The following is a 14,145-nucleotide window of genomic DNA, read 5'->3' as shown; positions in this document are numbered from 1 at the left end:
TAATCCGATCTAAACAATTTTTTCGGAGAATATATTATTACCTTAAGCAATAATCCATGTAAAATTTCGTGAAGATACCACGTCAAATGCGAAAGTTTTTTATACAAGCCCTTGCTCCGATTGTTCGGTTTATATGGCAGCTATATGCTATAGTGAGCCGATCTGAACAATTTATTCTGATATTACATTATTTCTATGGACAATAACTCATACCAAAATTTCGTGAAGATATATCGTCAACTGAGGAAGTTTCCCATGCATGCATTTTATACCGATCATTCAGTTTGTATGGCAGCTATATGCTATAGTTAACCGATCTGAACAATTTCTTGGGAGATTACATTGTTGCCTTAGAAAATAATCTGTACCAAATTACGTGCATATATCTTGTCAAATGCAAAAGTTTTCCATACCAGCACTAGCTTCCGATCGTTCAGTTTGTATAGCAGCTATATGCTATAGTGGTCCGATATCGGCAGTTCCGAAAAATGAGCAGCTTCTTGGAGAGCAAATGAGGTTTACAAAATTTCAAAACAATATCTTAAAAACTGAGGGACTAGTTCGTATATATACAGAAGGACAGACAGACAGACGGACATGGCTAAATCGACTCAGCTCAACATACTGATCATTTATATATATGTATATACTTTAGAGGGTCTCCGACGCTTCCTTCTGGGTGTTACAAACTTCGTGGCTAACTTAATATATCCTGTTCAGGGTATAAAAATGTTCCGCAGTATTTATAAGCTTTTGGAAGTTACATATCTTTGAGCACATTTGAAAAGCGTTTCTACAAGTATTATACAGATCATCACCTCTTCTCTCGATTGTACGCGATATAGAATCAATCAAAATAGAAACGTATACCCTAGTATAGAAATTTGAAAAAAAAAAACAAATCATATAATATTTCGATTATTTAGATATTGAACATGGATTCTTAAAAGATTCAAAATTAAAATTGTTCTCAAAAGTTATAGCAAAAAGTTTGAATAGACAAGATTTCATAATAGTATTGGTACCAATTAGTAATCCGTCATTGTTTTATTTTTTAAATGACGACAAGGATAGAACGCGTGACGAGGACTGTAAGGAATTATTAAAATTATTATTTTTTTACTCTTGAAATATGAATAAACAAATGATATAGCGGTTATTGCCGAGCTTAGAATAGCACGCCAGTGGTACTTCCATTTTGCTGTTTGATGCCAATTGAAGATTCCGTGTGTAGCTAGGTTCTTCTCCACCTGGTCTTTCCAACGAAGTGGAGATCTTCCACCGGCGGGAACTGCATCGAATACTTTCAGATCTGTAGTGTTTTAGTCCATTATACATATATCAGTATCATCGGCGTACGCCAGTACACACTTATAAAAGATTGTGACTTCTCCATTCAGCTCTGCAGCTCGAATTATTTTCTCCAAGAGTAGATTGAAGAAGTTGCACGATAAGGAGTCTCCTTGTCTGAAACCTCGTTTGTAACGACTCGGATAGGTCTTTCCCGATCCTGAAGGAGCTTTTGGTGTTGCTTAACGTCAGTTTACACAGCCATATTAGTTTTGCGGGAATTGGTATTCAAACACATGTGGTATAAAAGCAGTCTCTTTTTCATGCTGTCAAAAGCAGCTTCGAAAATCGATGAAGAGATGGTGTGTGTCGATCCTCTTTTCACGGGTCTTTTCCAAGATTTGGCGCAAGATGAAAATCTTGTCAGTTGCTGATTTTTCAGACCTAAAGCCGCACTGATAAGGTAGGCTCGATAGAATCTTATTGAGGCTTATCCCACGGTAGTTGGCGCTATGGTCGATTGTAGCGTTGCAAGGTAGGCAGTCTGCTTTATCTCCACTACGACAAAGCACTCCTCATCGTACCAGCTGTTCTTTTGCTTTTTCCGAAAGCAGCTGTATATATGTAAGGAGCTTGAAATGCCGTCCCATAGTTCTCTTATACCGAGTTGCTGACGAGTTCTCTCAGAGACTAGGAGTGCAAGTCGAGTAGAAAATCGTACGGCTGTCTGTTGTGATGTGTGTTTTTGCCGCATAGAGGCGGGTGCGTATCTTGGCTGCAATAAGATAGTGGTCCAAGTCGATGTTAGGACCTCGGAGCTTACGAACGTCTAAAATACTGGGGACGTGTCTTCCATCTATCACAAAATGATCGATTTGGTTCGTGGCTTTTCGATCCGGATACAGCCAAGTAACTTGATGAATTTTCCTATGCTGGAATATAGTACTACAGATAACCATATTTCGAGCCCCGGCGAAGTCGATTAGCCTCAACCCAATTGGGGATGCTTCATCATGGAGGCCGAATTTCCTAACCGTTGTGCCAAAAGTATCTTCTATGCCCACCCTGACGTTAAAGTCGCCAAGCACAATTAGTTTCTCTTCCATCACGAATACCACACCGACCTTTTTGTCTCAGTCCTTGTCCCGCCAATTGCACTTCTTGTACGGCTTAAATTAAATCGTCATCCAAAGGGAGATCTCTCATTCTAGACTATTGTTTCTTTTTCATTGCGGACGGTTTTTACGTGGCGGATTTCAAACCTAGCGCACAACCCTGGGGAGGGATGGTTCGCCTTCTTACTGTAGCTCGCTTTCAAACGGTTGTTCTTTGGTTATCCAGAGGATACCTGGTCTAGGAGAGCTGCTTGGCCATATGTAAAAGAATTGTTTTTGACCACTTCCAAGTGAACGGCACTCAGAGAACTTTCTTCGTTTGCGTTAACTTCTACATATGACTCCATCCTACAAAGATATTTACTGAAATGAAAAAGTTTTCCATACAAGGACATAGTTTTGATCGTTCTGTTTGTATGACAACCATATGCTAAGTGGTCGATATCGGATAACATGCTGATCATTTAAAAATCCCTAAAAAACGTTGGTTCGAAACTTGTCTTCGAACCCTAGTCTCTTTGTCAAAGTTGTCCAGGATGATCCAAAAAACATTTTATGGTTCTAAGAAAACTAAAGAATATGGTGGTAACCATGCATACATCCATGCATACACACATGTATATCTTAATTAACGATTTCTTAGCCTCTAGGGGACATATCGAACATTATCTTGTAATCGTTATATACTTGTTTTATCATGCGTTATACAAGTATGTATTGTGTAAATATCATTTGTAAATACTTTGGAATGTTCATTCAGAATTACAGTTAGTTGTTCTTTATAACAAGCGGAAACTAATATTAGATTACTGCCAGGTTTCAAAATTAACACCCATCAAGAAGAAATTAATTAATTACCAAATTTCACTGCGGTATTAAATAAGTTTGTAGAAATATTTATAACTACTTGCATATTAAACATATTTTGTATATTTATATTTATATTAAAAAAAGATCTTAGTTTAAAAATTATAAAATTCAGAAAATGATTGTTATGATAAATTAATACAGTTAACTATTTTAGGTATTAGCTCTCAACTATAAAATAAAATACTTGTTTTGTTTAATCTGTTCCTCCATTTAGTAAAAACATCATTTTGATAGTTTCACTGCCGCAAAAATACCCAGTCCAGTGAGTGCTAAAACGAAGCCTACAGCAGAAATTATTTTCAATGCATTCATCTCCAGTAGCATACCTTTACTTTCACTTTCCCTTACAGAACTAGATACATGCTCTCTTCCTAGTTTCACGTCTGAGCTTTGACTCGCATCGTTTGGTGAATCTATAAGCTCCTCGGCCTCGTCATTTGGCATCATAACTCTAAAAGCAATGCGAGATATTTCCGATACTTCGTTGCCATTAGCAGCTGCCACTGTATGGCGTTTACGGCGCCACATATTGGTTACGACGCTGCAATTGCTAGCGTCCACATGGCAATCACGCTCTTCCAAACAACCGGTAATGCGCATGGATAAAACGAGCTCATCGCCGCTGCGCATGCCTTGGAACATAACTGCCTTGAAATTCAAACGATGACCGAGCGGTGGATCGTAACTTGGCGGTTGTGTGCAAACGCTTTGCATGGATGGATTGATGCAACCTCGTGTTGTGACGAGAGCAACGTTGTTGAGCAGCTCACCGGTTGGGGAGATGCGTTGCACATGCACATCCGTTAATTTAGTGTAATTCCAACCTGTGGGGTGTTGAGAATTGTATTGAGTAATATTTTAGGTATTAAATCTCTCGATTACCATCGCCAGCAATAACGTGCGCCCGTAACAGCAACTCCTCACCCAGCAGCACAGCGCTGTGTGTGTCCAAGTGGCGTGTGAAACCTTTAGCGGTACGTCGAAACAGTTCTACATGCGTACGAAAGGGTAACTGGGTGCCGCCGTGCGCATAGGTGCCCAGACTACGCGCTTGCCTGCAATATTAATGGCGTTCTATGAAATTTTCTTTTAACTCAACACCGCTACTTACAACTCATTGGAGACGCTCACTTTAAGCGCATGCGTCTTAACCGCCACACGCTCCTGCGTCTTGCAGTGCAGTGTCAGTATGCCATCCGCACTTGTACGCACACCGCGTATGGTGGGAAAGCGCAGACGCAAACATAAATCATTGCCACAAGCATGTACGCCGCACTTTTCAAAATCCTCCGCCGCAATGTCGGTCACAACGTAACTGCGCGACAATTTCAACTCACAACTCTTATCAGTCGAATCGTTGTCGACTGTCGGCGCTGCGCCTATAAAACTATCCACTTTGAGCACAGCGCGAAAGTAACCGCCATTGTGTTGCATGCAACGCATTTCGTGTACACTCAGACGTAGAGTGTTGGGAGTGACAGCGGCATTGAGCGCGCCGTCATCCGGCGGCAAGTAGACGGGTGCAGGCGTAGATACTGGCGTATGTGTGGGTAGCTGAAATGGCGGACCCGCAGGCACATTATAGTCATAACCCGGTACGGCTGGTTGAAGCGCAACGGGATCATTAATGGCTGGTGCTTGCGCAGAGGGAAGAATATCAGGCGGATCAATCACCACAATAGGGTCCGGACGCATAGTTGTAGTGCTGGTGGTTGTAGTAGTCGTGGTCGGAATGAAAATGGATGTGGGACGTGGGTAGAAGTAGCCGGGGCTAAAGAAATTTGAAACATAAGAAGTTTATTAAATATACATAAGTTAGTTGTTCAATTTGATTAACATTACCAAGGTACACATTGCTTGGTACAATTTCTGCTCCTGGAGCTTAAATGACCGGTAGTAAAAATGATTTTAACTTTTTTAGTGTTAAAGACAGTTAAGCATGTATAGTTATAGAAAAGGATTGTGGAATTAAGGCGTTTGTGAAATGATTTCTTGTTATATATGTATGTATTTCAGTTATATTTTTTGACCTTTAGGACTTTAATAGACGTCGAAAAATACAGTTAAGAGAGAAACCCACTAAAACGTCCTTAAAATGCAGTTAATCGATACAGCCGACATCCCAAAAATTTCATAGGTGCTTATTGGACATATCATCCACAATAAGCTTATGTTATATGATGATTGTTATATAATTTATGTCCCATCTTTGGTGGATTATTGGACTAGCTTATCATTCTATTTCTGATGATGGAAACGGATCCCGAACGGTTGATAGTTCAGTCTTAGTTGAACTGACTCACCGGGTGACGACTTCGATCTCACGACCTTTTTGTGGGATAGTCCCGACCATTGAAACTGATTTTCTTTTACCGATATAAGCGAAATTAATTTTGTTAATATAAGACTGATTGATGAAGTGGATACAAATATTTCGTGTTGCGAATAAAGATTTGTATAGAGCTATTACTAGAAGACCTAGAAGACTTAAGTAAACTTTCTGTTTAACAATTAACATCTCATACTATATTTTTCATAGTTTAATTTGTTTCTGTAACAATCAAACTGATTGAGTTCGGGTGTAGCTATCGTAGGCAGGATCAAAACTGATTCAATCAATGTGAAAAGGTCTGTAAAATTTTAGTTATCAATGCCTACTCTCGCTTTTTTCGATAATCACTTCTCTTAAACACTTCAAATATTTTCCAGTCTAGTTTCTTAAAACTGCGAACTCACTTACCCAAAACTAGGCGGTCGCTTCGATGCCTCAAAGTTTGGACGATCTTCTTCCGGTGATAAGTATTGATTTTGCAACGGAATAAAATTAATTCTGCCACCACTCTTGGCGCCACGGTTCTCTACAATCTCGGGCAGCGTTAACTCAGTAGTGGAGGACGGTCGCACTGGCGCGACAGGTGAATGTGTTGACTGTGGCAGTGAAGCTGGAGCGGACGTGGGAAATGCGTCGCCCAATTGTGAGGGCGGCAGCGCTGGTGGTACTGGATATAAACTAGGCACGGCGGGTTGTTGCTGCGGATAGTAGTCATAGTTGTCTGCGAAGAAATGTGAAATGTTCGCTTCGACGAGGACACAAAAGAAAAGCGCAAGCGCGATATGACTAAGCTTGGAAGTCATTTCGGTATTTTGACTTCTGGTAAACTAATGACCTTTTCACGCCAGCGCTGGTTTTTATACACAAATCGAAATTCCAAATGAACGTTATTTCCAAACCACGATTTTTGTTTTGATTTTGCATATTGTCAACAATTCTTTTTGTCGCATGTAAAAATTTACTTTCATTTACGATTTACGCATTAGTCGCATGATTGAGAATGAAACAGCGGTAAATGCAGTAGGTGTGTTGTGTGTGCGCTGAACGCACGTTTTTCGTGTTACACGGCGTATGCGCATCTTTTCTGAAAAAGCTTCGTTTTCATAAGAGTTCACCGCATTTTATTGCGCTTTCTTTCGACACGATTTTTCTTGCCCGACAGTAACAAATGTTTGGAGTGCCGTTAATTGTTGAGAGAGGTTAGTTGACGTTTATTTCAATTTCTCATTCGATTAGTAGTCGCTTCTTGGAGAATAAAGTAGAAAACAATGAACACACGAAAAACTATCGATTTGCTGTAATTTTTTTGTTGTTTCCAACATATTGAACATTGTTGGGAGTAAAATTGGATTGAGTTTTTGTTAAAGAGACGAGACAAGTGTATTACATCTAAGGAGCGTATGACATTTAAAGGGTGTTTGTTAGACATGTGGGTTTCAAGAAGAAGTAAAACACATCTAATTTAATGTAGTTGTGAAGAATTTAACTTTATTATAAAAATAATAGTTTGGCTATATGTTTTAAAAATGTTGTAGCACCGTCTTGTTGGAACCAAACGTAGTCAACATCAACACTCTCAAATTCAGGTAGGTCAATAATGATGGCTCAATAACGTTCGCCACTGTAACATTATTACCGACCTCTGAATGTGACGGCTTCTTAATAACGGCTTTTGGATTATCATCCAAAAACGAAAATTTTGTTTATTAACATTCCCATTCAACCAAAAGTTTGCTTCATCGCTAAACTAAATGTTTTTGTGAAACTCGGCATCGGTGGCTATCTCATTTAGACCCATTCACCCAACGAACGTCGCGCTTGATGGTCTTTCAACGTCAATTCTTGCACGAGTTGGATTTTGAAATGTAATTCTGACGAATGAACTCATTCGGGTCTTCTTCGAAACTAAATATACTCTACTCCACAACTGCAATAGCGTCTTTGGTGGGCAATGTACGGTGTCTATGAGCATGCTCACTTTTTTACTACATAGATTAAACATGTTGCGAAACCGATATAGTAAGTATGTTTGCTCGAACCGGCTGCTAGTCAATTATGTCGACCGAACACTGGATAATACTAAATCTTTATTTTGGTAATATATTTGCACAATTTATAAACAGAGTTTCCGAGTAAGTTTGTTCATCATGAAATGGCAAAGCAAACTAAGCATAGAAAAAATCAAGTAACGACCGTAAAGATGACCAATTTCAAAAAAATTGTTGCCTCAATGAAAACCACACGTCTAAAAAAAACATTCGATAGTTATACCCATAAGTTCTGAAATTTCACGAGCTGTAATAAATGTTGATTTTAACTCCAATTAGAAATGTAATCCAAATCAAAATTTAAAAGTACTTTAATTAAGGTGTTTATATGCTAAGCTATAGAACTCTTCAGGAATGTTTTGAATTTAAATTTCAGAATTTTGATATATTCTTTTTTACGAAAAGATCTATTTCAGAAATTAATTAGTTTCTCTAACTCAATGACAAGTAGTACCGTTACGAAAAATGATATAAATAGAGAATGCAAGAGTTTCTTTATAATATTTTTATTATCAGAAAAGTTCTTAGTATTGAGAATATATATTCGGTTTAAATTTTTCAGAAAATATGCTTTCGTGAAAAGGCTCATTGGATTTGATTGTAAATATATTAGTATTTCTACACTGTTTTTTTCGAAATATTGGTAAAGCTATTTCTTATGACGGTATCTTATCAATTTTATATTACTTTTTAAAGCACTTCGTGCGGTATATATTTCAGCACGAATGAGACTTCAACTAGTCAATGGTCCCTGAACGGCTGCCGTCTATTCTGCTCTTCAAAGAGCCTCACAAAACGATTTCAGGGGGAGTAGAATCTATAAATTTACATGAACAGACAATGTCAATGTTTTGCTGTGTTTAAAAACAAAATGCCGACGGTAGTTTTGGAACAAAGTACAGCCTAAAAAAACATTGTTTGAGCATTTAATAGTACCTTCTGGATGTCGAAGGGTTTTTTCTGCAAATAAGTATTGGGGGTTGTAACCAGTTTTTATCTAATTAGCATTCATGTGATGATGCAAAAACTTTGTTGGATTCCAATGTAGATGATATTTAAAATAATTCCGGCACTTTTATATAACTTTCGCAAGATTAAGGTTGAAATACACGCATCCCATACCTGCAATCAACCGGGCGAACAAGCTAGAAGCGAAATTGGTCGCCTCAAAGCTTTGTCATTGTACCATCTTTAGGAGGTTTTTTAATAACCAATCAGGCCCTACCTACTCACTAAACTATTGTAATTCATCACTTTGCTTCTTATGTGATTCAAGAAAAATATATTTGAGTTGACATATACATAGGTATATATGTATGTAGTTACATATATATTCGGCTTTATTTCTTTCAATCCTGAAGATATTTAATTAACAAAGTAAAAACTTAGAAGATGCTTGCACGAATTCGCTTATACAAATTGGCGAGTATTTGAGAGATTTACGAATTTTCATGATTTAACTTGTCACTGCAGCATACCAAACAAATCACTTTTGCGTTGACATCTCGTTTACAGTGACAACTACACATTAATGACAGCTCTCTTATGAACTAGCAGCACAGTGCGCTGTTTAAGGCTAAAGTGGCTGGAAGCGATGCTCCTCGGAGGTTGAAAAAGAGCAAGCGCGTTACTAAATTGGTATGTTGCACGCACACATACACACATACAAATGTAGATGTGCAACTATAATCGCCAATAGTAGGCACCAATAATGCTTTAGTCATGTCATCATTATAGTTTTCATAGATACTGTTGCATGCCACCAGCTGTGCCGCACGCGCACCACAACAACCGGCCAACATTCATTTGTTGTCCATTTTCGTCTTTACCAATCAATGCACGATAAATCCTCGAATTGCGTCACCATAAATGGGCGCCACAGCGACTTGTACATCTCAGGCATCCGGTAAGGGTATGCGCTATGCATTTCAATCACAACAACAATGGTAATCGGCAAACAGCATTTAATGATATTTGTTTTGTACATTCATTAGTTGTATTTATGATTATTTTACATTAGTTTCATAATTTCGCAATGTATCATTTTTAATGACATCACCTTCTATCCTCTTGTCAAGTGTGCTCAACAAGAAAGCAACTTGTCTTTCGGATTTCTTTTGCGGCACTTGTCGTCTGACATTTGTACGTGTGTTTGCGTTTTTTTAGCGTCTAACGTATGTCAATGTAATAATGTCATTACGACAACAAGTATGTACGAGGGTGGTGCAATAAGTATTGAATTATAATTAGCCCACAAATAATGGGTACTTTCACGTGGTTAGAATTGACCATTGACGTTTTCTGGAGATCTGCAAAAGAGGCGGAGGTTTGAGCTGGTATGATGTGATTATGGAAGAGTACTTTTTTATTCTGCAAATGAGGTATAGTGCCTTTGTCCAAGTATTCGATGTAGATTATACCTTGTGAGTCCCAAAAAACTGGTTCCATCAACTTTTCGGCCGACAGGATAATCTTACGTTCTTCGAAACAAGTTCGTTGGGTGAAGTCCACTGTTTCGGTTGTTCCTTGTTTCAACGACAGTTACGCAACGACGGGAAATGTTTCAGATTGCAAGTAAACATCGTCAAACACTAATGTGATATGGTGTCACGTTTTAACATGTTTTCTGAAGTGTAGAACGTGGAACGCGGCACTCAATGCGCTAAAGGCTTTGCTATGTCCAATATTTTATGTTAAATGTTTTGAGATATATAAATTACTGTCTTAGCTTCCGCACGCACCTTCGATCAGTGGTCTGCCAATACCAGGCAGTCGATTTTTGTCGTATCACCGATATAGCTTATTCCCATTTTTATAAAGTCCCCGAACAACACGCTCGACAAAATTAGGAGCTCTCTAGGAGAATGTACTACACAATAAGAAAATAAGCACTTATCGGAACGCCTTTGTAAGTTTATAAAAAATAAAAATAAAAATCAACCAATTAAAAGGATACATTGAAACAGCTATGAAGCAAAAAAATGTACAACTTGTAAACTGCGATATTATTTATTCGTATGCTAGCTACTCATTAGTGATCTGATAATTTTATATAGCTATACATTCTTCTCCTTTAGAACATTTCTGTGAGGCTACGTTAAGTCAATGATCTGTAGTTGGTAGCCATTTGTGACTATGAGTAACTGTTTGGAAATCAACAAACAACGGGTTGACGAAATTGCAAAATATCAGCATCTTATGGAAAAAGGAACAAATTTGATCAATAGCATAGTTAGACGCCTTCCGAAATTCTATTCAAACTTAAAATATGGATCATTATATGCAAATCCGAGGTTTTTTAATTTTGGTATTTTTAATTGTGCGTTTTTTAATCTAAAACTTATTCAAATTTGTGGTACTACTGTATAAAATGCTAATACTACTATATACACACATGGCTAAGCCTTTGAAGATTAAAAGAAAGTTTGTGGGAACCTACTATACTCACTTGAATTGCCGGTACTAAGTATATGTACCTTAGAGTGATTCAAAAAAAAAAATTTTTTTTTTCGTTTGGTACTCGGAAAAATAGGTTCCTAGACACCTCTAAGAAAGCCTCTCCAAACATGAGTTTTTAATTGTAACGGGAAGGTCCTCCTAAATACAGTTTTATATTTTTTCTTATTATCAGATAGAAAAATTTATATCTCGCTTCAACTACTTAAAAAAATATTTTGTTCCTTAGATTTTGTAGGAAATTGAATGCTCTACAAAAAAGGTCTATTATGATTTTTTCGTAAACCCAAACGTTTAAAAGATATTAACAGTTAAAGTTTGATTATTTTTGGGAAAATTTTTAATTTCTTATGAATTTTATAACTCAATGAAAAAAAATATTATGAATGATGAAACTCACAGTTTTGTAGGAAATTTACTGCTCTATAAAAATGGTCTCATATGATTTTTCGATTAAGTTAAGCGTTTACGAGATATTCATCGTCAAACATCAATGCATATTAAGGTGGATCAAAAAAAAATTTTTTTTTTTGTTTGGTACTCTGAAAAATAGGTTCCTAGACACCTCTAAGAAAGCCTCTCTAAACATGAACAAAAAATATTTTTGGTCTAGGAACCTATTTTTCCGAGTACCAAACGAAAAAAAAAATTTTTTTTTGAATCACTCTACATTGTATCTGTTAAAATTGTTGGGTTAGCGCGATTAGGGTTAAAAAACATAAAGGCAATTAAATTAAAAATAATACATTTCTCACAAAACTATCAATAACTCAGAGGTCGAAAAAACAAATCCTGAAAAATACTCATTTTTCAACTCAATTTAAAAATAAGCCCTTTAAAATTTATTTAAAAATTGGCATTTTTTCTTTGCAGTATAAAACATGAACAATGATAACTTTGGCTTTCCCTCGCATGGCGAACGGCTGCTGCAGGCGCAGAATCGACGTAAATTTAGTTTTCCTGCAACATTAAGCTCTACCTCTTTATTGGAGGTGAATCAGAATATAACACGTCGACGCCTGAGCAATGTGAGCGATGTTGTCACAAGAAAATTGTCCTACACGATCGGCTGGAAGGCAACGCAAATACCCACACAGGATATCATATCACAAGTATGTGTATTAAATCACATAGTCTCGTAAAAGTTTCCACTAAAAATAAAGTTTCAAAATACAAATAGGGACGATGCATATGCGGTCAGTACATACGAAGACGCCTGCGTCGTTCTGGATTGTTCAATAAAAAGTTGGGCTTTCAACGCATACGTAGTGTACTCGGCACTCCTTCGATGGAGATAGTGCGAGAGGTATTCCCAGCTGTGATGGTGGTAAGTGGATTCTATTGACATACTTTGCCTATATACTCCTCACATGTTTCCTTTGATAGCTCGGTGACGAGTTAGAGCGCATGCACCCGCGTATCTACACTGGTGTTGCAAGGCAAATTTGTCGTGCACCAAGCGGCGAATTTCATTCAGCCGAAACGATTACATTACTGTTAGGTGCCGTAGGTCGTGATCTGTTTCGTTCTGAAATCACATGGAGTAAAGTTATATCCCTATTTGCAATTGCCGGTGGACTTTCCGTAGATTTCGTGCGTCAAGGTCATCCCGAATATGTACCCAAATTGGTTGATGGTGTGTCGGAGGTGATTGAAGATGAATTAGTGTCGTGGATCAATGAAAATGGCGGTTGGGTAAGTGCTTCATAATATTTAACACAACTACCGTTTAAATTCTTCAAGATAGCTTCAAATAGGAGTTTTACCTGGTTATTTTAAACTAAAAGTCGATTAGAACCGTTTACCTGTTTGTTTCACAAATACTTGAGGAATATTTAATGAGTTAAAATCGGATTTAATAAATTTAGTCCATTGCGCATCTGTCCTCCTGCCTATATGTATATGCGATCTATCACGTTTTTAGATATGGTCTGAAATTTCGCACACGTTATTTCTCCCCTGTATCTCGTTTTGTGTAAGTTTGAATGGGTTGACCGTTCTGAAGCGGGCCGGCTTTGAAGAGAAATTATGGTCAACGCCACTCCATTCACATCAGCGCGGTTGGCAGAAGATCCCTATGAATATATGTATGTCTTTGGCGAATGACTCTGCTGCAGGGATAATGGGATGCCCAACTTATTCCAGCGTGAGAGCGCCTCAAAATAAGCGTTTTTTATAACATTTTCCATTGTGGCCACATCGAACAAAATAAGAATTTTTGGGCATTTAAATTAAAACGCCCAACGTTTATTACGATTGCAAATTATTATATATTGGACTTTTAATATATGGCGAAACCACTTAAATCTTTTTTATGATTTTATGATATATTAAAACAACTGACTTTCGATCTTTCAATACTTAATAAGGTGAATTAAGCCTGTTAGTTGTCAATTAATGAATGTTTTTAATCATTTGTAATAGAAAATGATTTCTATTATGCATCAAATTACAAAACGTTTCATGAAATATATTTAAATTTCGCATTTTCTTTGATTTTCATTGTTTTAAATTTTTAATAGCGATCTTGAACAGCGGCAACAAATTCCTCCGTTTACATATTTTTTTGGTAAGATTTCGATCTGGCCATCGCTCGTTTCCAATTGCTAAACGTCAAAACCTCCCCAATGCAGTCAACTGTCAAAATTTAGGTGGTTTTGACGTTTAGCAATTGTTCTCTCACTTCCAGTGAGAGAGGAGTTCCCATTATTCCTGCTCTGCTGTGTGATTCCCAGTTTTTCACCAATACGGACGTGAATTTCAATGAGAGTTTCATAACAAAATTGTCTTTAAAATAGTAAGAAGTTTTTAAACAAAAGACAATATAAGTAATTTAATGCAAATATAATGATTTTTTAATAAAGGTTTAATTTACTTTTCGTATTAATTTCAATATATCTGATATATGTATTCAAAAATTTATATAATATATTATATAAAATCTTATATTCTAGACTACCCGATATTTACACAGTTCTATTATACATATAGTAAATACCCAGAGCACAGCTTTTATGCCAACAATACTAGAAAA

At 37.1% G+C, this 14,145-nt stretch overlaps 2 protein-coding genes across 6 annotated transcripts in view; one reads left to right on the top strand and one right to left on the bottom strand.

Moving 5' to 3' along the window:
• Positions 1-14,145, top strand: part of LOC126756425 (bcl-2-related ovarian killer protein) — a 46,493-nt gene that overhangs the window by 31,900 nt on the left and 448 nt on the right. For all 5 annotated transcript variants that reach the window (XM_050469489.1, XM_050469488.1, XM_050469490.1 and 2 more), the window contains 3 exons: positions 11,985-12,223; positions 12,292-12,438; positions 12,498-12,806. In XM_050469489.1, coding sequence (XP_050325446.1) covers positions 11,993-12,223; positions 12,292-12,438; positions 12,498-12,806 — 687 coding nt within the window. In that variant the 5' untranslated portion in view covers positions 11,985-11,992. The remainder of the gene's footprint in view (positions 1-11,984; positions 12,224-12,291; positions 12,439-12,497; positions 12,807-14,145) is intronic.
• Positions 3,498-6,410, bottom strand: LOC126756422 (uncharacterized). Its single transcript, XM_050469484.1, has 4 exons — positions 6,016-6,410; positions 4,387-5,046; positions 4,158-4,330; positions 3,498-4,099 (listed from the first exon to the last, which is right to left on the bottom strand). Exons 1-4 carry the CDS (start codon positions 6,408-6,410, stop codon positions 3,498-3,500), a joined length of 1,830 nt encoding a protein of 609 aa, XP_050325441.1.

This window comes from Bactrocera neohumeralis, chromosome 4 (assembly GCF_024586455.1).
Source record: "Bactrocera neohumeralis isolate Rockhampton chromosome 4, APGP_CSIRO_Bneo_wtdbg2-racon-allhic-juicebox.fasta_v2, whole genome shotgun sequence".
In the NCBI taxonomy this organism is placed as follows: domain Eukaryota; kingdom Metazoa; phylum Arthropoda; class Insecta; order Diptera; family Tephritidae; genus Bactrocera; species Bactrocera neohumeralis.
The sequence above is the reverse complement of the archived record's forward strand: the minus strand, read 5'-3'. Positions and strand labels throughout refer to the sequence as shown.

Excerpts from the sequence above, each read along its gene's own strand:
- LOC126756422 (XM_050469484.1), bottom strand. The coding sequence starts at position 6,410 with ATGACTTCCAAGCTTAGTCATATCGCGCTTGCGCTTTTCTTTTGTGTC. Across the intron at positions 5,047-6,015 it reads AAGCGACCGCCTAGTTTTGG|CCCCGGCTACTTCTACCCAC; the intron begins GTAAGTGAGTTC and ends AAATTTCTTTAG. Across the intron at positions 4,331-4,386 it reads GTGAGCGTCTCCAATGAGTT|GCAAGCGCGTAGTCTGGGCA; the intron begins GTAAGTAGCGGT and ends TTAATATTGCAG.